This window comes from Phlebotomus papatasi, chromosome 2, assembly GCF_024763615.1.
Source record: "Phlebotomus papatasi isolate M1 chromosome 2, Ppap_2.1, whole genome shotgun sequence".
Lineage (NCBI taxonomy): Eukaryota > Metazoa > Arthropoda > Insecta > Diptera > Psychodidae > Phlebotomus > Phlebotomus papatasi.
In genome coordinates this window covers 90,800,878-90,827,565 of record NC_077223.1, presented here as the reverse complement: position 1 = coordinate 90,827,565, position 26,688 = coordinate 90,800,878, and the positions used below count along the sequence as shown (strand labels likewise).

Here is a 26,688-nt window from a genome sequence, read left to right as displayed (position 1 = left end):
TATGATCAATTTGAAATTTTCCGCACATAAACAGCAAAACAAGTGAATACAATACACTATGCAGAAAAATAAGCCAATAAATGAAATTGGATTTGTAACTTACTTTTTTTCGCTCTCCTACCTGGGTACCAGGTAACAACATCCGTAGGGCAGAAAAAGTCTGCAAATGTACAGACAAATAAAAAGTCAATAAACCACCAGAAAAAAATGCGTATTTATTACTTGAACAAAAAAAGTGCGAGTGATTAAATCTCTGCGCGCCAAAACTCACTTTGCAATTATTGCTGGGTGTTGTGAAATTTTGCGCAAACTCGCGCTTTTTGGGCTTGTCAAATTTAGGACAGAATAGCACATTTAATATGCGCATTAATATTCCAATTGGTTAATAAATTCAATATCCACTACACGACGCATTAAACTTTCATTTAAAGTTATTGTCTTCGGGCATGCTTGTCTCACCTTTTCCTATTCACACTGTCAATTTCAATGGGAAATATCTTGAGATTAAAAATTGTGTGTTTATGTGTTGTCTTTTTTTTTAGTCAATGAAATTTCGCAAGTTAAGCTCATGTCTCCGCACTTTTCATTGCTGCCGTATAACTCAATTTCTTGTTCATTTTGCTGTATAATTGATGGGGTTGTTCATTTTGTTTGTAAACTGATTTTTGACTTAACGGTTTTATTTTGAATTTAAATCTGAGTGAGTCTGACACTTCTGTTACTGTCAAATTTGCAACGAAAGAGTAATAAGTCCAAAGATTATAGTGAGTTTTTATTACAGGTTGCGCCTGTAGAAAGATTAACTGTTAAGTGATCCGTAGAATAATTTGACAGGTGATGAAACGTCAAATATGACAATCTGTCAAAGTTTACTACGATTCCCTCACACTTAGAATTTAAGCTACATTTATTCAATTCTAGATAGATAGAAAATAAAGAAACGTCAAATTTGACATTACCCTTAAATGTCAAAAAGTGTCAAACGTAGAACAATTAACGATCAAATGGCACAATACAATGTCTTAACTGAATACTTTAATAATTTCTCAACATTATCCCATTAGGTTTTTTTTCATCTAAAATTAATTTTGACATTATTCAGAAGAATTTCCAGTATACAGTAGAGCCCCGTTATAGGCCATATTTGGTTCCAGATTTGACACTTGGGTCGCACTATAGGCCATGTCATTTTTTAAAATTATCAACGGCTTTTAGTGTAGAAATTGCTTGACGTCTTCCACTTTCTTTGCGATTGTGGTACTTGTCCTCGCTCTCTTCATTATGGATCACAATTATCACAACTACTCAATAAAGTTTTCCAAAAATATTAAAATAATTATGACAACATTGCATGTCGCGTACTAAAAAACATAACCTAACTTAAAAACAGTGTTTTGAAATCAACGGTCGATGAATTGTGGACTATAGAGCGATGGCTCATAGCGGGGCTCTACTGTAACAATTAATATGTTTGACGTTTCCCAAACTGTCAAACAAGAAACAAATCCACAAATTGATTAAAGCGATAATCACAAATTAATTCGACATCATGCAATTGAGTGTTTGGTTAATAATTCTGATTTTGACAAAATTTGTAAGGCAGATAAATGTTAAGCATGACAATGAAAATCTTTGACATTTCCCTATCTGTCACATTTATAACGAGTCATGCTAAATTATGAAAATTGACTCAATTGAAAAGTATATAGTCCCTGGACATTGGATTATTATTCTTTTTTTTTTTAAATAACGTCAGATTATTAAACGTCAAACATGACAAACTGTCAAAACTAAAAATTCAAATTAAATCTTGTAACAGTTTCCTAGAACTGCAACGTTTTTGATCGTCTTTGATCCTGCAGTGAATTCATGAGACCCTCAAAACAAATTGTAGATAATTAATTTGTACCATAATTTACTACTTGGGTACGCCTTCTTCTAGCAAGAGTATTTTAGAGCTCCCTCATCTAACCTACTTCCAATGATCTTGTAAACAACCTCTTTTTCGTACCTCTGAGCTCGGTGCATTTGAAGTGCAACCATTCATGCATTGATCAATTGCGGGGGCATCTTGCCAAATTGGCATCAAGTCTTCAGTTGGTCATAGACTTGCAGACGCTAGAGCCAAGAAGAGAGTTAGGTCACAATTTTGGCATCTTGTAAATTTCCGCAATGAACTTCATATCACTTTCGCTCTCATTGATGAAAAAAGCGAAAGCGAAAGAGCTGCCAAAAATGGCTTTTGGATTATTCTCTTCCTCGTCCGTCGCGTACACAATTTTTGTGAGGTGCTGCAATAAAAATTACCGCACAAACGAATTATTTATGAGGCGGTGTACAAGTCACAAAAAAAAGGCGAGACAAGAGAGGAGAAAAATGCTCAAGCTGACGAGCAACCTACTTTTTGGTATAAGGTGATTGTGCAATAAAGCCAGAGCTTGGGAGTCTTCAGTGGGCCAGAGACCCGCATTCGGCGGCTCTCAGGGCGGGAAATTCGATTCGCGAGCTCCGATGGATCATTTAATGATATAATTCAATAATAAAAAAAAGTCATGCCCCGTCACTGAACAAACCACCGTGATCAGTGAGTGGGATGTTTTAGCACCTCAGGACAGATCAAATTGACTCCGGAATGATTGGAGGGGCCTGAGAAGTGCAATGAGTATACCAAAAGTCATGGAAATTGGCACATAAGACGGCACAACTGTGCTTAGGGCTACGGATTTACCGTAAAGGGGGAAGTATCTGGTCAATTCGTACGGACATCCAACAGTTTTAAATACTTTTAATTAGGGGAGAGTGTCCATGCTTCGTACTATCTTAAACTTCATAATTACTAAATTTTTCCTACGCACTTTCCCCTAGATAATGGGATTTTTCTGAATATCTTTTAATTTTTTAAAATATATTCAGTTTACTTATAAAATTTAAACTGTCAAATTTTTTGACAGGTTATCAGATGTCAATATCAAACGTGACATGGAATTAGTCCTTAAATATAAAATAAGACAATTTTTAAATCTACGATAAGTTCAATAACTTTAACTTCACGTGCAGCAGATAATCCATTGTGAAACTATTTGACAGATACTTCAATGTGACAGTTAGATTTGACAGGTAAATAAATGTCAAACCTATATGAAAATAATTAACAAACTTTGAATTTCACACGCATCTGTCACATTTTTACATACAACAATTGCAAATATAACTGTAATTGACAGATAAAATATTTACAAATATATCATTGATAATGAACTGTCAAACCATTTTTCAGATCTTTAATGATGCTTTGGCATTTTTCAAATAAAAGATTTTCAAAAATATCTAAAACATAGCATACATTAGAATTAGCAGAAATATAAATTAACAGATGTCAACTTCACGTTAAAAATTAGTTTGACAGGTCACCAAACGTCATTATTTTCGACAGCCAATCAACTGTCACCTATTCAAAACCTAACAAACTTTTGCAACGTTTTTAACCACAATCCCCCTTAGCTCTCCGATGAAGTATCAATTTATTGCAAATTCTGTGTCAAAACAACTGACCAGTTGGTCAAACAGACTTCCCGCTTACCTGAGCCCCAGAAAAGAGCCTGAAAACATGTTTTTGTTGCCGAAAAAAAAATTTCACTTTCAACAATTGAAACTCTTGCGGCATTTTCATGTGGATTTCTTAGCAATGTGCAACTTAAGATGGAATGCGACTTGAGGTAGCCAACGAGACACGAATGTGAAGATCAAAGCGTTTTATTTTCCGCGTATTTCGTGACTCTTAGAAATTGATGTGCGCGCGAGGATGTGCAATGGCATCTTTTTTGTGTCCAATTAGCACAGAAGGTCGAATTCATTGCACAGAGAGCTCATCTTTAGGCCACGTCTCAGGTGAAAACTTCTTTTTTTTGCAAGATTGGCCAATACAGTTCCTTTTGTCGTGATGTCAACAATTAAGTGCGAGCTTAAATTGCCGTGAAGAACAAGTCAACAATTATTTCCCAACAGATGATTCACAAATTGATCGATATGGCAGTTACAGAAAAAAACTTTTCCCATGAGGGCGGTTCGAAAAGTAAATGATGATGGACAGATTCAGTGGAAGTTTTTGGGGAGTCTTGTGAAAATGCCAATCAGTACATTTTCACTTTCAGCCATTCAACCCATGTCTCACTTAGGCCAATTGAATTTTTGGGCAAGATGGTAAACTTCCTGAAACCGTTGAGACACAAAGTTTCACTTGAAAATGCAAAGTTTTCGAAAATATTTTGAAATCACAAGACTTTGTAATGTGAGTTAGGAAATCCGGATGTTTTAAATGACATCTGTCAAAATGGCAGAGATAGGTGACATATGTCAAAGTTGCAGAATGACGTATGCAAAAAAAAATCTCTAACCTTCAAAACTAACCTCAGTTTCTGCAAAATAAATATTTTATCCAAATGTCAAAAGGAAAATCCTTTATCGTTTTTACGACGTTTATACCATTTCCTCAACACAACCAATTTCTCTCTGGGGAACGTTTGACCCAGATTTTTCCAATTGCATTCTTCTGTCCTTGCAACTTTTCCCAACATGCTGCAATAGAATTTATCATAATGGTGGGAGTTGTATGAAAATGTCCCGAGGATTATTGATATCATGAATCATGGACTAAGAAAATATCTTTGCTGGTCTTTTGCAGTGAACACAGAAATTCCCATCTTGCCACAGTCGCCGAGTCCGCCGCCTCAACAGAGGATCTCATCTGCTTCAATACCTGCGGCAAGTGCAACAAATGGCCACCACCAGGGACCACCGCCACACCGGCAACTCCTCCATGGGCTGCTTAGCGGAGCGCCGATCCATTCAGCGCCATACCATAGGAACTACAGCACGTCAAGCACAGGTATTTTCTGCAATCTCCTAATATTTGATACCATTGTTCTCGGACTATCTCTTAAAATGCATTTATAAAAAAAAATTGACATTTTTCATTGACAGCTGACTGACGTTTCTTTGACAACATCAGTTTTTTGAGTAACCTTTGTCAGATTCTTCAATATTTCAGTTAGAAAAATAGCTTCGATATGAAAAACAATGAAAAAGCACTAAATTGCCTCTTTAAAATTGCCTCTTCTTTCTGTCAAAACGTTTGACAAATTTCCAATTGACTATACTTTAGAGCGTTTTTAGAGCTCTGCAATATTCAGTGAATTTAGACTGAAAATAACAAATAAAAACCAATTCCAGAAGAGGGATTTGTTTTACTTTCTCGTGTGTTTGACAGCTGTCATCCGAATATCGGAGAACTCTGTATTTTGAATATGACAGTTTACAATATTTTTAATCTTATGAGTCTACATATCTTAAAAAATTGCTACAGATATGCAGATTTTTCAGCACTTCTCGACAGATAATATTATAGCTTTCTGACAGATCCTCATACGTCATGTTTGAATTTAATAGATAATTAACTGTCCAATATTTTAAACACTTTTGCCTTAGCAAAATTTTAAAAAGATTTTTTTTATCAACAAAGTTTTTCTGTATTAGATTAGCTGATGGGTAATCTGTCAAACCATTTCACATATTCATTTACCAAAATTGACATGTAATTTCCTGTCAAATAAAAATTACCTACAGAAATTTTTGCAATATAAAATTTTTAAAATGGAATTATTTTACTATATTGGCCGAAAAATCCTGAGCTGTAAAATTATTTTTTCAAAGTGTCGTAATGTCATTATTATTTGATATTATTAACTGTCAAATATTTAAAATAAGATTCAAAATCAGCTCAAATTTAATGCTTTCCCTGAAAATTTTTGAACTTGACAACTAAATGTCAAATATTTGAAAAATAACTGATATTAAAGTATGTATTATTTAAAACACAAAAGAGGAATGATTACGAGTCTTAAAATATTTTCAGTAAACCTCTTTTTGTCATTATCTAATTTAACAGGTAATTATCTGTCAAGTATTTCAAATATAACAGACTTATAACCTGTATCTAATGTAAAGAACGTTTTACAACGCATCTAGAAAGACAAAAAATGCTAAACATTTTGACAGAAGCAAAAGAACTCTTCATTTTCAAACTATTTGACGGATCAACAAATGTTAAATTACCTCTGACAGATAAATAACTGTCAAGTATTTAAAAAATAACAGATTTATAACCTATCTCTGTTGTAAGAAAAGTTTTACAACGTTACGTAAATGGCAAAAGAATGACATAGACATTTTTATAGAAGCGAAAGAAGTCCTCATTTTCAAATTATTTGACAGATTAATAAACGTCAAATTATCTCTGACAGATAAATAACTTTCAAGTATTTTAAAAATAACAGATTTTTAACCTATCTCTGTTATAAAAAAAAAGTTTTACAACGTTACCTAAATGGCATGAGAATGACATAAACATTTTTATAGAAGCGAAGTCTTCATTTTCAAATTATTTGACAGTTCAACAAACGTCAAATTATCTCTGACTGACAAATAACCGTTAAGAATTTGAATTATAACGACTTGAATATCGCAGATATCACTTTAAATTTTAAGGTGAGAAGAAAGTTCTCCAACAAAGTCTAAAGAATGTGAATGAAAAAAACATAAGAGCAATATCCACTAAGCCCCTAATCTCCATTCTTATACACAAAGTCTGTTGTCAGGATTATCTGGACAATCTCTGAGGCAACTTCCGCCTCTGCAGATGCCACCGAAAATGGGGAAAAAGGCCAAAACCTTGAGGGATGATGAATTCCCAGGGAAGTGGTGTGATGATAAAAAAAAAAAAATTGGGAAAACCCTGATGAGATCATGAATAATTTCGTCCCATAAACTTTCTATATATAAAATTTCTAATTTCCATCCATCGTCCTGCATCTCAATTTTCATCAGTTATTCCACTCGCATACTGAAGGAGAACTCTATAAATTGTAAGTTGGATACATTGTCCGAGAGAGAGACAGAGTAAGTGGAAGGTATCTAATTTCAAAATCTCTAACCTGTCCCTTGAATTTTGAGCAAGTCCTGGGATACACTATTAAAATATTTACATCCTTATGTGAAATTTTTGGTGTCTCTTGAGATAGGGGGTATATCTAAACCCTGGAAATGTTCATGTTCCATACCGAAAAGGGGCCACATCATTCTCTTGTTTTTGAGGAAAGAAAACTGGTCAACGAGCGCTGACCTGGGGTGACCTTGCGTTTTTTAATAAAATGATTAATAGCTTTTAGTCGACGACGTTATATTACATATCCAACCCTCGTTTTCAGTGGACAACTTTTCTCCTGAGACTTCCCTCTTGTCAACTGGTTCCATTAATGTTGAATCCTCATGCGTCAATTTTGCATGTGGAAGTCTCGTCAACCACGGAAGGGTTTCATCCTTTTTGTCACCCCATCTCACTCACACACACTGTCCTCGCACCTTTCCCGGCAAATGGTCAGTTTTTCACGAAATGACCCTCAAATATGCATGAAAGGCATCCTTTTCGGGAAGATAATTCCATCAAATGGATACTTGTGCAGTATTTTCGCTTGAAATTTTCACTCAACATTCCCGCATCCTTCCCTTGACATCTGCACTTTAGGCCCCACCCCCTCCTTTGACATTTACACTTTTGTGCATAAAATAAAATTTAATGATCATACTAGAATGTTTCACCTCATCGTCCCATTTGTCCTGGGGATGCCCTGGCTTCAGTTCAGGAGGCAAAACGGATGGCATAAAGGGGGGAATGGTGAATAATTCAGGAATGGATCCCACGTCGAGTGTAGTTTAATTTGAAGTTTAATTAGACAAGGGTGGATGGGTGAGATGTGTGAAAATGGAAATTGTGTGACTTCATCCCGCGTGAATATTCCATTTTTCAGTTGATGGGAAGGACGAGGATGATGTTATAGAATTAAATGGAGAGTAGTTTCATGTGTTGTGTGGAATGTGAAGTGGAGAATTTTCCAAAGTAGATATGAAGGTTTTTCCTCCATCCCATCCCCCCAACTCCTGGCAGTGTGAAAGTTCAAATGAGGACAAAATCAACATGGGAACACTTCTTATTCTCAATGCGAAATGCAATTCAATTTTGTTGGATGCAGTGCTCCTTTTTTTTGCACCAGCTCTTCTCTACAGTGCCCCTGAGAAGAGATTCTGCTAATTAAACTGGATGCCTGGGAGGGTAATATTCCGCAGTTGTGTCTTACTTGATTTATAATGCATTTGGAGGACATGGGGAAATGACAAGGACAATCTCAATGGGGGGTTCAGGATAAGGGAAACGGTTGACTTCCCAAGAGTCAACCGTTTTACGTTTTGAAATAATAATTAAAATTATGCATAAAGCTTCTGGCAAAACTTAAAGATGAGCCGATAAATAGCTTAGCTAGATACTCAGCGAGCACAGTTAGCTGAAAACAGCGTTTTTAGCATATTTTTGCTAAGTCAATCAGCTGACCGGTCGGAAGTTCTCGAGCTTCGCGAGTGTCGTGCGAGCACCAAGTTCTAGAGTTGGTAAATTTCATGAATTTCCGCCTAAAGTAGATGGCGACTGTTGTGAAATTTCTGAAATTTTACCATCTCTACCAAATGCTAAGCGATTTCAATTCAGCTGAAAACATACATTGAGAGAAATCCGAAAAAGTTAAAATAACATTCCGGAAATGTTAATTTTACCCTGCAGTATTAATCCAAAATCGGTGTAAATATTACCCTTTTTATGTGTTAATCTCACCCTCTTTTTTTCTCAGTGTATGTATTTTTAGCTGAATTCTGCTAACCTTAAAACAAGACTCGCGAAACTCAAGAACTGCTGACCAGTCAGCTCATCGACTCAGCAAAAATATGCTGAAAAAACTGCATTTTTTTTAGCACTGTGCTCACTGGGTAATGCTCATTACTCAAATTCAAATTTAACGCATTTAACCGCATTTTTATTTTGCGAAAACTTAAAAATCTGAATGACGAAACCCAGTTTTTCAATTTCAAACAAAAGAAATTGGATCATTTGAAGCCTCTATAAAGCTTTCAAACTCAAAAAATTCCATCAAGAAAAAATTTAGAAATGTGAGGATTTTATTATTCAAAAAATAAACAGAAATCTTATGTGCTGAACACACCTAAGGCTTGAGCCGAAAGACAGCTTAACCCTTTAAGGACGATTGGAACACCGGTGTCCCATAAAGAAAATAATTTTTCCTGGCTATCTAAAGTTACTTTTTTCTAATGTATGTACGTAATTGCAAAGTAGAAAGTTGAAGGAATCTAGGATATTTTTTTGCAAGTCTCCAGGTATTTGCTATATAGTAATTTTTTAAGCTAAAAAATGATGAATTTTTAAATTCTCATAATGAAAATTAATTTTAATTATTTTTTATACTTCCAATTTTTTTTTAAGCGAAACCGTTTTGGAAAAACAAACTACAATACTCAAACATAATATTTTTCATTAGATTAAAACTTATCATTCATTAGTATTGACAGAAAAATTACTTAAATTTTTAGGTTATTTTTGTCTGTATCGCTCATAGAGGTAAAAAATACACAGAATCAGACTCTGTTGGATTTCATAAGGATAGATATAAGACTTTTTATTGATTTTGTTTATCGGTTTCATCTTTATTGCTGATTTTCGGTCCGCAAAAACTGTCTCGTCCTTTAAGGGTTAACGTAAATATTATGAAAATAATGATTATTTTACATTACCATCGGTTTCCCACTAGGCCGTCTACCGGCTTAAGCCGTAAGTCTGTCTAGGGATTAAATAAGAATAAAAAAAATATACGAAAAATCCTTTTGTTTTATTTTCAAACATTGAATTTTGCTTAAAAAATATCTATTTTAATATTGATAGTTTTTCAAAATTGAAAACCTAATCGGTATAGAGAAAGTCTAAAGCCTTGATATTAATTTATTTTACTTTATTTATTTATTTACTTATTTAATATTTATTTGATTATTTATTACTTTTATAACTAGAAATCAAAAATAATGAATACATTGTAAAATATTGAGTTTTGAGATTTTGATAATTTTCTATAAACGTGCAAACCATATTTTGTACTTTAGGAACATCGAAACTGCAATTTCGAAAATACCGAAAAACGATTTCTTGATTTTGTAATGATATAAGTTCAATTCCCAATAAAGTTAAAAAAAAAAAACTTCGTTATAAAAATAAGAGAATTAATATGAAAAGTGTAATTGAAGACTACCTAAAACCGAATCCGAATTAAAGAAACCCGTAAAGCCTATTTAAGTTACTGAATGTGGAAGTTTTTAAGCCCCTATAATGCTTCGAAACCAAGATTAAGTATTATGACCCTTTTTATTTAAAATGTTATTTTGACTTCGAATCGGATTATTTGTTGATGTAAATTTTAAGTATAAACCTTTAAGATTTATTTTTGGTTTGTTTAGATTTTTTTTGGATCCTTACAAAGCTTCAACGATATGTGATATGATTTTTAGGTTTACTTTCAAAAAAAGTATTTTTCTAATTGCAGTTTTAATAGCGTTTAGACTGGACTGAATTTATTGCCAAGATCAATACCTTTGCTCAAAACCCTTAACTATTTTTTAGAAATAGAATGATTTCGGATTTAATACTCAAAACTTGATGACCATTCTCTGTACCGTATTCGTTTCAGTTTTGAAGCCCTATAGGGGTGCAAAATGATCTTCAGTAAAATCAAGGGTCTTGCCAAAGCATTTTTGTTTAATTTCAATTCAGATTATCATACAAAACCAAATTAGAACCGTCTTTATTGCCATTTGAAACCTCATTTATCTTTCGTCACGGACTTTCTAAAAAAAATTGCTCCTTGGGAAGAAAATCCCAATTGAAATCGAGGAAGTTCAGCTTGTCTTGAAGCGTCTCGCCGAAACTGGTTGATCCTTTCATTTAAATCAAAAAAAAGTGGTGGATCTTCAGCTAGAAAAATTGTCTTATTACACCCGTTTAATAGATAGTCCTAACACGAGGTGACCATGAAGGGATTCCGCATTGGAATTTCCCACGAAGAAACGCAAGAGGAATAATAGGGAGATAGTTAAGAAGTCGGGGATGAGTTTTTCTTCCCTTTCGGTCATCCTTATGACCGATGGTCAATTCGGAATCACATATCAGTTGTGTCCCCTATTCCATCTGGCGCCCTCCTGATTATTTTGTTCCGCATTTATGGGTGACGGCAAGAGGAAGGACAAATAATTTGCATATAATTTTTTCAAATGTCCTCTATGGTGTTCAAATAACTCAAGAAGGAAAAAAAAACAAAACAGAAATCTCCGCTGAGACGCAGTGAGTTCATCTGGTGAGGAAACTTTTCCTCAAATTGATTCATCGCTTGACCAACGGTCACTTGGTACAATAATAGTATTAATGGGACTCTCCTGTGAGAATCCGGGTAAGGGCAATGAGTACAGTACTGTACAGAAGTAATAAAAAAAAGGAGGAAGATAATGCAAATAAGGGTTGAGGGCTCCTTTTGATGGGCTCAACTCTTACGACGTTTCAAGTCCATTTGCATTGGAATTTCCTCTTCTGTCCGGAACTAGTTCTTCTCTCACCATTTGGTCAGTTTTTCCTTTTTTTATCTGGTTTTCGGGGAGGGAGGCCCCATCTCTTTCCTCTCATTCAGCTGTCCATCCTTTTGTTGAGCACGTTTCAAAATTATGAGTAATCGACCGCGAAGTTAAACAATGGATTTTATTTAGTGCGCCATTCGTCTTCCCCGAAAAAAAAATATACTGAGAGATAGAGAAGTCCATGGTATCGGTGAAACTTTTTGAATCTCATTTTCAAGACAAACAGCCCCAAGTTCTATGTTGAAATTGCAATGGGAAATGCAATTTTTCATTTCATTCACAGAAACTTCTTGTGCCAGGGAAATCATTGAAGTCGCAATGGGTATTAAAGATCACCTAAATTGCTTTGATTTTGCCTAAGAAAGGAATAACTAAAAATTTAGTACAAATTTTAGTACACATGATCCTAAAAAATAAACTCTAAATTGATTTATCTTCAAAAATGTAGCAAATTTTTCTTATCCAAATCTTTTACAGAGTTTTCAAAGTTTTTTTTTATTCTAAAAACCTAGATCGAGAATGTAGAACAGTTTTAGTACAAAAGACTTATCTAGTCCATTCTAAACAAATTAAAGAACGCGGTAGAAAAAAGTACATGAAGTAGTTAAAAATAGAGTCAAGCTCAAATTATTTAGAGAAAATTCAATGGATTGTTCTAAAACTACTACTTAAGTTAAAGCAAAGTTTTAGTACATATGATCGTTTAGGCCTATATCAAATAAGTTAGGTTTCGTTTAAAAAATTTAACCGAAATTACTCATATCCAGGTTTTAGCACAATTTTAGTACTCATGATCGTTTAATCCGGTTATCTGTTATTTTAAATAATAATAATAATAATAATAATGCTGGCACAACATTCCATGAAGGGACTAGGCCTTCCCGCTAGGGGATTTCTAGACATGCATTATTTATTTTTTCTTGTACGGGATGGAAGTTGTCAGTCCCATGCCCGTGGAATCAAGTGCAGAGAAGCTCACTAGATACAATCCGAACACCTTTAACGCCAGAAAAATTCCTGGTGGCCTAAAAAGGATTCGAACCCGGGACACTTGCATTATAGAGCTAGTGCTCTACCGCTTGACCCATTGAGTGCCCGTTATTTTAAATCAGTCATTTCAAAATTATTCCCAAAATTCTACTATTAATCTAAAAAAAACATGAAAATCTTCATTACACAAAACTAAATTTTAAATAATTTTAGTACAAAATGCTAGTAGCTTTTTTAAACGTTTTTTCTGCGGATATTTTTAGTACAAAGTGTCATTAAAACTTAAGGAAATGATTTTAGTTTTCGCATAATGATTTTTACGAGCTTTTCGGAGATTCAAATATAAAGTTTAATAGAATTTTCGGATCAAGCTAAAATATTCTTAGTACAACTTTTTCAATATAGAGATTCCGTTAAGAATTCTCGTAGGTTTATCTTGAATAATAAAGCTTAAAAGAGCTTTCCTCAAAATAATTTACATCTTTAAAAAGGAAATTTAGATGAACTAGATGTTTTTAGTACAAAATACTTAGACCTGGTCAAAAGTAAATTGTTCGCTTTATATTTGCAGAAAATTACAATTCCACTTAGGAATATCAATAAGCTTATTTTCGAGCTCATTTGAAAAAAAGAAAAACATTGAAAAATAAAGCCTAATTTTAGTACAAAAGATCATTTGCACTCGCTGATGATTAGTCGAATTTCGATTCAAAAAATTTAATGAAGCTTCAAGAAATTCAAATCATTGCAAGGTTTGGAAATTTTCCTACAAAAACTCCAATTGTTGAAAGTTAAACCTCCGGGATTTCGCAAAGCTCAACTTCGCACAATGCGTGAGACACATCTTGGGAAATTAGTGCAATTCCATGGTAACTTCTTTACTATTTCCTCCCGCGTTGTGAGAATTGACGAAATGTGGCAAATGCCGGAGGCAGAAATTAACATTTCCCATTAACATTCTGCAGATGGCAAAGAATGGCTCAATGAAATGAAAATTGCAAGGAGACAAGGTGTTTTCTCTGGCCACAAAAATCCTTCTTTTTTTACCGCACCTTTGTCTCCCGAAAGGTGCATACAGACCACCATCTATTGTTTGATTTTGTTGGGGACAATCGGGTGTGAAAGAGTTGTTGCAGATTGTGTCGCAGATGGACCCAGACACCGACAAAGATTCACCCAAATATTTGCCAAAAAAAAAAGGGATGGATAAGTGAGAGTGAAAAGAAGTGAAAAGCACCAGTCACTTAAGCACCTTCCGAGGGATTTTGCTTTTGCATCTAAGAGGACAGGAGGGTGAAAGTGAAAATCATTTCTATTGGCTCGATGTGTCAAAGAGGGCTCAATAAATTGAATTTAGATCTAGACTTTGGGGGAATAACCACTCCCCTATATTGACATACTATTGGTCTTCAGCATCTGCATCCTCCGATACCCTCATTGCAATACTACAACCCTTGCCATTTGCCCTCTTGTCTTTCTTAAACCAAAAATTGACACTCTTTGTGCAATCATTTCGTAACGTTCTGTCACAAATGCAATCACTCAATCATCCCACGCAACGAATTGGCCCTTGGGACTGTCCATCTGTCCACTCTTCGGCAGTTCAAAAGGGATTTTTGCTGTTTAGGAGGCTCTTAAATCCTTTCAGCAAACACAAAAGGGTACTGTTTACGCACAGTTGGACAACACTTTAGAAAGTGAAAATGGTACCGGCACTTTGTAACTTGGTATTAGATTGCAGAAAATAGATCTATAAGTTGCTGAACCTGTGAAACAATTAGAAGAGCCAGAAGAACCCTGAAATTCTTATTGATTAATCTCATATTGAGTTTCGATCTTGAAACTTTATCCCAAAAACGTTACCTACAAACTTTTGAAAAAAACGGGCTTAGAAACAAATCTTAATATTAATTTCTAGTAAGGAATGAAAATTAAGAGCAATGCCTTAACGGACTAAACCTTTGATTTCCATTTGGAATAGGCAATTATATCAAATCGGTCGAGAACTTGAAGAATCTGCAATCGAAACTAAAATCAACTTAAGCCTTCCTAAATCGAAAACATAGATTTAGAATAACAAAGATCATGGAAGTAGTAGAGGATTGTAAACATATTAAGCGTACAACCTTTGTACTAAAAGCTTCTCCTAGAAATTTGAATATTTAAAATTTTATTTCTGATGTCTCCTTATTAGAAAATATTTATATTATCAAAAAAATCAAGAATCCGGATTTACATTTATTTGTAATTCAAGCTTTCCAACTGATTGAAATGTAAGATCATCTTCTCAATGGGGATTTCTAATATCAAGTTACTAAACCAGAATCTAATTTATTTGTGGAATAGGCTATCGTTAAGCTTAAAACCTCACTATATTCTCTTATAAGATGTTTAAGATTTAATCTTTCGGTTTTCAAAAAGACATTTTCGTATTCCAGTCTTTTTAAAAAATATACTAAATAATCAAGAATTAAATAAATTCTAAATCCAACGATAGTATAATTCATACTTACCCAAAATTGAAACATAGGACCATATTCTTGTTGCGATATCTAAAATCAAGATACCAGGACGGATAATAAATTGTTTTACCTTTTTTTTAAGTTTTGAATATAATTAAATACTCTTTCTGGATCTTCTAAATATCGATCTTAACGGTTTTGGAAACATGTGGTAAAATTTGACTGATGCCTTTTAAAAGATGTAGGGGAAAGTGCCTATGTTTGATACCATTGGAACCTTTGTAATGACTAAATTTTCTATGTCTCACAATATATTATGTGACTCATCGCAACCATATTTTAAAAACTATGGGAAAGTATCCTGTTTTTAAAATATTTTGCGAAGTCACGTTTATTGAGAAACATAAGAATTTAGCCATTATGCCCAACGCACAATAACTTTTGTTTAGTAAATATGTTTTTGATTTTTCAATGAGAGTGAGTGAGATCTTAATCTAGTCATCTCGCTCATTCGAATGGGAAATTTTGAAAACATGTTTACAAACAAAAGTTATTGTGCGCTGGACTTTACGAAGCTTCCAATAATAATAATAATAATAAAAATAATAAAACATTTATTAATGCCCCAAGCAAACAATTTTACATTTAAGGGACTATATACAATGGTATCAAGAATGGGCACTTTCCCCTACTATACAATAAGGTTTAAAACAAATTTAGATACCAAGGATATTATAATGCGCATTCTAGAATCAAGATATAAAGGCGGATAATGAATGATTTAAACTTTTTTTAAGTTCAGAACATTAGGTTTTCGTTCTAAATTTTCCAAATTCGGATTTTTAAATTTTTGGAAACAACTTGTCGAATTCGGCTTATACATAAAAAAAAAACTGTATCATAACAATACAAATTCGGATTCCCAGGATTATTTAATCGTTCTACATCACGTACTGATTGAAATGTAAGTTCATATTGTTAATAACAAACATACCTAGTATTAAGATACTAGAGCGAATAATAGCCGGTTTTAGCTCTATTTTAACTCTTTTAAACTTTGAAACTAATTAAAGTTCCTATTTCCCCTAAATTTGACCCTTTAAATTTTTTTAAAAACGTTTTCATATTCGACGAATTTCTAACAAACGTTTCAAAAAATCAAGAACACCTCAATTCTTGATTCCGAAGATTGTTCATCAATCGATCACAAAATCGTGTGATTTTGTGTTCTGAATAAGTTTAAGTTAATTATTTTTAATAATCTTCAAAATCAAATCTCTTGAATTTGAGATGCAGCATTTTCGGTCCGATCCATCCCATACAAAAACAGTTAATGAATATTTATATTTCGGACCGAAATCAAATGTTTGAATAAACTAAAGATTTTTTCTTCAAAATCATTTCTTATCTCCAATATTTTCAACCACGTGCTCCTCAAAATTCCTTGACAAATTAATCAAAGGTGGAGTAACAGAACTCTTTAGCGGTACCATCAAATGAACCCCTTGGAAGGCACAAAAGAAGGCCGAACTTGAGAGGGTGAGATCTTAACCCAGTTTCTCCCAAGAAGCCAAAGCCAGAAACATTGAGTCAGGAAAAGGATCAGAGAAATCCCGCATCCTTTTTTTTTACTCTTGTCAGCTCCAACCACAATAAAATCCTTTCTTCATCCTGATCCAATTCTACCCAGGATCTATAGTATTGTTCCTGAAACTTCCACTCTTTCTCTATTGTCGCAAGAAATTGCATTTATTTGCACGACATCAGTATAAAGTCCTTGTCCAACAATGCGATGCTTTTTTGTCCTCGGAGTTCTCCTCCTCTTCTGGTCCCTGGATAATCCATTCAACTTTGTGGTGCATTAGGGATGTGTGTCTAAATGCGCTTGGCTCTTGAGGATTCTACCTGGAAAGGAGGTTGATATTCGGTAGCTGAAAGAGTATACGATGCCGACTGTGAGGCTCAAAAGGGATTGAGATTTTTATATAAAAATCACAAGAATGCAACAAAGGCAATGAGGATTAATAATCGAAAACTCGGTGTAATATTTAGGATATTGGTCCAGAGTGACCCTTTTTTTCTCTCCTTTCGGGAAAATCTCATCCAAAACATCTCTATTGCAGTGTATGTGGTGCAAATAGGGCTTAGCAAAATGGGAAACCCTTCTTGAAACCCAACGATCCCTCTCGATATTGACGCGTATTGGTGCGAATTTGCACCACTGAGCAAATTTTGGGTCTTTTGTGCAGAAATAGTTCATGGGGTGCCAAGGAGTAACTATCCCTTACAGGTGCTTCATGTCAGCGGGGGAGATGAATTTTGAGCAATGGCCCTTCTGATGTCTTGTCTCATCCCAAGACCGACGCAGGCAGCTGATAAAATTATGATTTATTTATTGTAGCCTGAGATCGAGAAGATTTCTCCATCTATAAAAATAATATTCCACAATCAAATGGGTATTGAGAAATTGTGCTTTGTAATGCTGCAGGCTGCATTTTGTGGATCAATTCAATTGTTAACCCATGATGACTCTGACATTTCTCCCTTGAGAAATTTTCCTCTTTCACAATCTTCATTGCAACTTTTTTTTCTCCAAACACCCTCGTCTCGATGATTTTTTTTTAGAAATTCAATCTGTGATTTTTTTCACGAATTTCGTATGCTTTCTTTTCTGATCGTTTTGATGAATGGTAGGAGACACTTGTCGAGGACTTCCTGAATTTACAATTTTCGATTGGGATCTTGATTCAAAAGAGGCGATAAGATTACCTGTTTCTAAAGGATTACGGTCGAATCGAGACATCAGGAACATTAATCAAGATTAAAAACTTGAATATCCATATTGCTCGTTTCCGGTAATGCGTTCTCGTATTTAGATTCCTCGTGTTAAGGATCCTCATAATAACCAAAGATTTTTAAAAATATTGGTACAAGTTTGATCTTTAGAGCCTCCTGATCATTGGATTCGAGTTTAAATTATTTCTAATTTAAGTAGTTTACCCAGTTAAAAAAGATATGAAAGAAGATTGTATCAAAAAAATTTATCTCGGTTACTCATCTTCTGGTTTTAGCAGATTAATTGTTTTATCTTTAGATTGAGATCTAGATTTTTGGTCCAAAATTCCTAAACTTTAAATGTAACTCTAAGTAAGGTCTTGAAAACCTAACTTGATATAAACTTGATAGCTGAATACTGGCCTAATCAATCGATATTCCTATATTTTGATATCGGATTTGAAGACCTAGATCTCGGAGGTAATTAATATCAAGGCTAAGTTTTCCGTCCAAGTCTTTCGACTAAGTTTTAGGGGACTTCTTTAGTCTTCTTCTTACTGAGATCCAGATAAAAAGTTCTATAATTAAATTTGAAATCCATAAAAAAAATCGATAGTCTGCACCTACTTTTAGTAACTAAATTGAATTAAATTGGAAAGTTTTAAGATCTTCTAGGTGGCCAAGATGAGTCTTTGTTTTACCAATAAATTTAAATCCTGATTACGAAAATTTTTTAATCAATTTCCATTATTGAAAACCGAAACAGAAGTTCGATACCCGGTAGATCTAGATTCAAAATTAAACTGGACTAGAAAGTTTGAAGACCCCCAGGATGGTTCAGATAACATAATCAAATAGGAGGCTTCATTATATTAAACGAAATATGTTCCATATTACGGCAATTTTCTAACGATTTTTTTATTCTTAATCCGAAACGTGATCTCGATAACCAGTGTAGCCTGTAAACTAGTTAGTTTGAAGGTTTACTTCAAACAAACGGGACTTCATTAGTTTAGCCAAACCTAGTTCCAGATTACGATAATTGTATTTAATCCGTTTAATCAATGTTTTGTCTTGAAAACCGAAAGAAAATTTCAGTAACCGAAAGTTCTAAATTCAAAACTGAACTGCACTGAAGGCACTGAAATACCCAGCGAGCACCAAATGCTAAACAATTTCAATTCAGCTGAAAGTATTTGTATTTTCACCTGAATTCTGCTAACCTTAAACGATAATTCGCGAGGCAGTAAAAATATGCTGAAACCACTTATTTCTTCAGCTAAGTGTGCTAGCTGGGTACTAAGTTTCAAGACTTCGTAAATGATTTTAGAACTCTTGGTCGAATATGACTTCGTTATGCTACACAAACCTGGTTTCAGATTACGGCAACTGGTCAATCAATCCCCTATCTTAATATTCAAAATCGGTAGACGGTACAGTTAAATTCAAAATAGTATTGAACTAGTAAGTTTAACGACTTCCTAATGATTTGAGAGCTCTCGATCAAATATGACTTATTCATAAAAACCTGGGGTGGAATGATAACTTTTCGACACTATCGAATTAATAGTATCGATAAATCTATATCTGTTAGATTAAGTGAACTAGAACTTTTAACGGATTGTTGGGCCATTCATTGTTAGATTCTTAAAAGAATGAGACTGTTGATAAAGATCTATATTAGTTATAGGCAGTGCAGCTATCATTATCAGTATCGACAGTCGATAGTATCGAAAAAAAAGTTATATCATGTCACCTCTGGTTTCAAATTTCGGTAATTGGTCAGTCAATCCCCTTACTAGATATTCGTAACCTGTAACCGATATTCCTAATCAAAATGGAATTGAACTAAAGTTTAAAGACCTAGTAACTTACTAAAAGTCAAAGAACAAACCTGACTTTTATACCTTATTATATGTGGTCCTTCTGGCTTCTTTAGATGGAACAAGCATCGATCTTGATCACAGTAGTTGATATATCGATTTCCGTTTTTTGAAACCCATATCAAAATTTAGATATCCGGTATTCTAGTTTTCGAAACAATCCACATTTTTAAGTTTGAAGATCTTGAGACCTTGAGACTGACAAAGAGACAACTTTTTTTTCTTTGATGAAGAGATTTTAGTAGTTATTCTTGAAATTCTAACCCTATATTTGTCAACTGACCTTTCGTAAATTGTATTATCGTTACAGGTTCACTGCCACCGAGTCCGGCGGATAGTGGAGTCTCGGACGTGGATTCCTCCAGTTCGGGTGGCCAACCAGCGTGCAGCGAAGAGCTGAAAGCACGTCTGGGGATGCCACCTCACTGCCCGCCACAGGGACACATGGCGCCCGGCACCTTCCTGCATCCCAACTTTTACCACAACTCACCGCCACAATTACGTAATATATGGAATAATCGCAATGTATCACGTGAGTTTCCCAACACATTTTTTTTATCTTAATATGCTACTACTAAAAATGCCCTCTATTTTTCCTTACCCATTGTGTCCCACCCAATATAAAACTGAGAACTCATGCATTTTTCCACTTCTTGGACAAGGCGTCTCTCCATTGTTGGAGATGGAGTAACTTCCGAATGAATTGCGTTTTATTTTTACACGCGTCCCATTTTACAAAAAAAAAGACTTCTTTTTTCAACTGAATTATATTTGAAAATATATGCAATATTTGCTCTCGTTCGCGAATAATTTGTACTTCCGTTGCTGCTCTCTTTTCCACCAACTGGAAGAGCTTCCATTGAGCGGAGGATGGGGAACACAAAACAACATTCGTACAAAGTGAGCAAAGCGAATTTTTGCATTTATTACAGATTTTGTATTTTTTTGGAACAAAAACTCTTTTCCATATCCCTCGATGGAATTGCAACATGGAGTTTTTGGAAAGTGTATAAACTTTCTTAGCGTGCTGGATGTTCATTTTTCCGGGATTGCATCCGAAATTCAGCAAGAACCATAAAATGAATAATTTTCCTTCAGTGTCTTTTTTTTTGGGTCGCTTTTCTGCTCCACAGAAAAATTGCACAATTGCTTCAAATTAATATTCAAATAAATTCAACTCTGGGCCAAAAGATAAAGCATTGGTTGGAGTAAGACTGCGTGAGATCACTTGGTGGGAGAATAGAGCTAAAATTGTCTGTGAATTTTTAAATGGTGCTACAGTATTTGCTTAGCACACCGGAAAAGTGGCCAAAAAAGCTGTATTTTTGGCCAGCAAAAATATTCCAACGACGTTGTTTTTTTTTTTGTCCAATACAATATTCTTTTTGCGGTGACATTTAGCACTTGGCGCCAAAATGAGACACCCAACACCGATGATCCATCAATGAAAGTTTCGCAGAAATTTTCCTACTGAGTTATTTGGGGAGTTAGTAAAAGTTTATTGCGTTTTTTCTGATTTAGAAGATGGAAAGTTGAATGGCCTGGTAGAAAAATAGTATGACTCATATGCGATACGATACGACGCGATGCGATACGATACGATGCGATGCGATACGATACGATGCGATACGATGCGATACGATGCGATACGATACGATATGATACGATACGATACGATACGATATGATACGATACGATACGATACGATACGATAGAATACGATGTGATACGGTGTGATACTACACGACACGATACGATGCGATGCTATACGATACGATACGATGCCATGCGATACGGTACGATGCGATGCCATACGATGCGATACAATACGATGCGATACGATACGATGCGATACGATACGATGCGATGGAAAATGATACGAAAACTCTTTAATTCAAAATTCAAATTGTTCATTTTCTTATTCAAATGTCAGTTTTTTTTTTTTCAAAATCTAAAATGTTTCGCATCGTATCGCATTGTACAAATATTACCGATGCGATACGACACAGTAATTAAAGTTTGTATCTCTTCGAACGGAAAATTGAAAATATAATGGAAATATCAATCTCTTTGGCAAAAAATATTATTTAAAATTTTATTTGAAATCCTGCCTGTTAAAATCGTATCGTATCGCATCGTATGAATTTTTCCGATGTGATACGATATTAGCAATACACTTTTGTATTGGTTTCCTTCAAAGAGCATCGAAATTGAGTTACAACGATTGCAACAATCAATCATTCGGGTAACAAAATGCCCTTAAAATCTGGGTTTCAGGATCTGTTTTAAAGTTCTTATCGTATCGTATCGTATTGCTATTAATCAGGAATATTCAATTTTGAAGTTTTCTAAAAGAAAATACAAAAATAGAAAAAAAAATTCAAATTCAAATATCTTTTCATTGCATCGTATCATGTCGTATCGCATCGTATCGCATCGTATCGCATCGTATCGCATCGCACAAATCTGTCTCAACCTTTAAACCCCTTTTTCCGCAACATCACTTTTCTCCACTGAGATTCTGCAGATGGTGCAGAGAGGAATCTAGTCCAAAAAGCCATACTGTTGCTATTGGGAAAAATCAAAGTGGTAGGAAAAAGAGTCTAGAAAATATTCCTATAATTAATTCCGCCAGAGAAAATGCCCAAGTGTCATGAGGCGTCCCAGAAAGTGCACAAACTGGGCGTTTGGTGGGCGAATTGGGTCGCACAATAGAGTGTTCATTTGATGTTAGCCAATGATGACTCGTGCAGATGATGTACAATAAATTCAATTAAATTTGTCATCGTGGGCTTCCTTCCTGTGTACGTCGTACAAATCATTTCCGGCTTCCCGTTTTCAGCTTGTTCCGCAGCATTTTCAAGCTTCGCAACACTATAAAATGTCTCTCTTTCATTACCCAAGATTGGGTTTAATTTGGCAAACCACAAATTAATCTAGAAAATTGATATTGGATGTTACAAGAAAGTGTCAGTGTTTTGGGTTAAGAAAATAAGAATGACACATTCTTGATTTATTTAAAGAACCATCATCAATGACCTGCTTAATTTTACTACCGCTGTATATTTCATTCACCTGAATTGTTCGCAACATTTTAATAAAGTGACGAATATGTTGGCAATATTTCAAAATTGATTTATGCTGTAGAAAAAATAATAAATCTATTTAACAGATAATAGCAAGCGATTCAAGGGGCATTCACACTGAGAAAGGCTCATTAAATCGTTACTCCGAATTGATCAAAATAATTTAACGTTTCAGCTTACCAAAATTTATTACAAGATTGTTCAGGTTATGTTTTTTTAGGTTAGGTTGTTGCTAGAAATTTTAGGGTTACGTTTAGTAAAAGGTTATGGAATGTTTTTTTTTTACATTCTTTAATAAATTGAATAATTTTTCCTCGTCAAGATTTCAGATAAAAAAGGTTAGGTACTCGAATTTGTAATTTATTTTGTGGTTAGAAAAAAACTTAGCAAAGAATTAGGCTGTCATTGTCATTAACGTCTACACAAATAAATTGGAAAGTATAAAAAAATTTAGATATACTGACTTTGAACTTTTGAATTATCACTATAATATTTTGAAGTCAATCTTGAGAAAATTCGTACTTACACGAGAGTATTTTATAAGTTAGGAAAAGATTTGACAATGCAGTTAAAAACAATCTGTGGATTTTCTTAGCATAATTTGCATTTTTTCCTAAATATTGAATATAAATTGAGATTTACTTAGCTTACTGCATTTTCTAACCTCAAACCTTAAAGCCTAACCTCAAAACCTCAAAGTGAAATTGGGCTGAGGCTTTTTCTCAACACATTTCCAATTGAATTCGTATAATTCATGAACATCATAGTTTAATTGAAAATATAGTGATTAGCATTTTTTTCGAAGAACCAAGCTTAAAGTTCAATAGTTCAACCTGAAAAATCCTAACGTGAAACTCAACGAAAATCTCTCTTCGCTATAAATAGTTCTAAAAAAGGTATTACTTCTCAGGTTGAATCATATATTTGATAATGAGCTATACTATTCCGTACTTGAAAGTCAGTATATCATATTTCAGAAATACAGCGTAATGGGAAAACCTAAATATGAAACTTGACGAAAGATTTTCTCAATAATTTATTTGAAAAGAAAACATTCCGATTAGGTTTGTTCTTCTTAATGTGTATTATTTAACTTTAAATGTTTTATCAGTTAACGAATAATATAATAATATTCTTAATATCAGAGGGCATAACTTCAAACTGAAACTCAACGAAAAGTTTTCTTATTGTCATATACAGCATTAGAGCAATTCATACTTTTAGTTGTCCTGTTGCCCATATATCAAATATCGAAAGTATATCTTTGAGAAATTACATATTAAACTTGACGAAAGATTTTCTTAATCACTTATTAGGGTAAAGTGAGGTAATTCGGAACCATTTATAATTTGGAACATTTGAGATTTTCTCATTGTTTCAGATGAACATAGAGAAAACATAGACCGCGAAATATAAGAAAAAGACGATAAAGAAGAAAAGGAACAGCATTTCTTCCTTTTGAATCTCTAAAATAATAAGAAAATCTCATATGCCCCAAATTATAAATGATTCAAATTACCTCATTTTACCCTAAATAAAACATATTTCAATTCGTATTCTTCATCTTAAGGTATATTATTCCACCCTAAATGTCTTACCAATTAATTAAGAACAAATCATTCCTAACTTTAAAGTTATCTCAATATTATAAGAGCATGACGTCAAACTCAACGAAAGTCTTTATTAGGCCGTTAGGCCCATAATACCCTTAATAATTCATACTTAGTAGTCTGTATATAAAAATATCAAAAATGTAGCATTGAGAACTCGCATATTAAACTTAACGAAAAATGTTTTCGCCAATTAACAACCATTTAAATTTTTAGAATTGCGATTTTATTATCCTATTATAAAATCAGTCACGCCTATCCCAATTTTGAACTTCTAACCCCAAAACGGAACTTAACGAAAGCCTTTTTAAATAGATTTTATGTCAAAATCATATTTCAATATTTCATTTTGATGTTAAATATTCTATAAAACAACATCGTATCTTGACGATAAAATTGCAAATTTTTCTAGATTAATCCTTTTGTCGTGGTTTAAGTGGGTTTAAGAGCTTTTCCCAGTATTTTTCTTAAATATTTATTAACCCTATTTTGTTGCTGACATTTTTTTGTTGTTAAATAAAATGGACGATTTATGCTTCTTGTCGCCACTTCATCAGCATTTTCACAATTCGTTCTAGCAAATTGGAAATTCAAAGAGAGGATTTTCCACAGAGCTTCACTAAATGCATATTCTGTCGTTCCTCAACCCCGTGTTGTTCCCATTGCTCTTCCCCAGCATATTTTCATACAATTGTTAGTGAGTGTGTGGCCTTCAAAGTGCAAAAAAGCATTGAAATAGTCCAATACCCGCTGGTTATATTAATAACTTTTGTGTAGTTGGACTTACGAAGGAAGAGTCTTCTATTGACTGGGTGGGCAAAGAGGTGGAAAAGCAGCAACAATGAAGGAAATAGAATGGAGGATTGTGAGAAAAGAAGTAAATTTGCAAAATGTGGAAAAACTATGCAGAACGTGCTATTTAATTTTGCCGTTCCGGGTGTTTGTTTGAATTAAAATGCGCGCGACACCATCATTTGTCCCAGACAAACAACAAAGACTGGGCTATAGCATGTCGATGTGACACAGAGAAATATTATGCAAATTACCTTCCTTTTTTTTGGCCAAAACTTTTTTCCCCGCCTCTACTTTCACTATCACTCTCGCTTTCATTGATACAGTTCAGTCTGTTGCGGAAAATAAGGCTTTTTTGGCGGAAAACTGTCTGCAATTTCATACGTGAAAAAAAATTTCCCATTCCAAAGAAGAAAAGCCAGAAAAAAGCCCCTTTGACGCGATCTTTTGCTATTTTGACCACGACAGAAATTATTCTGAGAAGATATTTTTAGCACAGCGCAAGAGGAAAAAAAAGCTATTTTCTTATGCACAAACACGATAAATTGCTCTTTTCCCGCGGAATGTAGAGCCTGAGCAAAAGCAAGAGAAAAAAAAGTTGTATTGGTGAATTTTTTGGTGTGCAATATGTATAGTTAAAATATTCTTGATAAACAATCTTCAATACAGAATAAATTCTGTGTGTGCAAAATATTCATTTCTAATGTCAGATTGAGGTCATAAACACTGATTCTGGCCTGGCTATAAAATATGCCAAAATTTATTTTTAATATTGTTTTGATGCTAAAAGGCACAATTCTCATGTTTCTGCACTTCCCGGCTGACAACGGAGCATTTTGTGTAAGATTTACGTAACTCTATCAACAGATGGTGACTAATCTGTTTATTTAGAAATTGAGAATGAGTTAAGGGGCTATCACAAAGACATATGTTTTCAGTTTTTAGTACAGAGTTTTTGACTTACTTATCGTTTCTTTAGATTCAGATTGATCAGTTTTTATTAATTCCGTATAATATCACTGAAAAAATTCCCGGGACAGATAATTTAGTACTCGCTTGTACTAAATATCTTACCTTGGGATTTTTTAAATGTTTTCTACAGCATTCCAAGCAAGGTAAAGTGGTACAAGTTGGACAATGGTACAAGTTGAACAGGGCGTTTTTCTTGATAAATTTAGTACTTCACTTTTATTTGTATATTTTTAATGCTTTAGTTTTATAATTTAGTTCCTTGTGCTTAAAAACCAATTTTGTACTGTATTTATCAAGAAAAAAGCCATGTCCAACTTACCGGCGATTTGTCCAACTTATGTCACTTAAATGTCAAAGGTAAAGTTAAAGGTATGTCTTAAATTTAGTACATATTCGCGCCATGTTCATAATTTAGAACTCTGACTTTCCTGATAAGCTGAAATGAACTTCTGAAAGCTTAATGAACTATTTAAAGGAAAACTGCGCTTGTTATTCTTTTTATATTAATTTTTTTTTTATTTTTATTTATTTTCTTACTATTCATTTTATT

The 26,688-nt window shown here is 33.9% G+C and overlaps 1 protein-coding gene across 5 annotated transcripts in view; it reads left to right on the top strand.

Annotated features, from left to right (window-relative positions):
- LOC129802374 (ecdysone-induced protein 74EF) overlaps window positions 1-26,688 on the top strand; it is a 337,693-nt gene that overhangs the window by 283,457 nt on the left and 27,548 nt on the right. For all 5 annotated transcript variants that reach the window (XM_055848136.1, XM_055848135.1, XM_055848134.1 and 2 more), the window contains 2 exons: window positions 4,682-4,885; window positions 19,989-20,210. In XM_055848136.1, coding sequence (XP_055704111.1) covers window positions 4,682-4,885; window positions 19,989-20,210 — 426 coding nt within the window. The remainder of the gene's footprint in view (window positions 1-4,681; window positions 4,886-19,988; window positions 20,211-26,688) is intronic.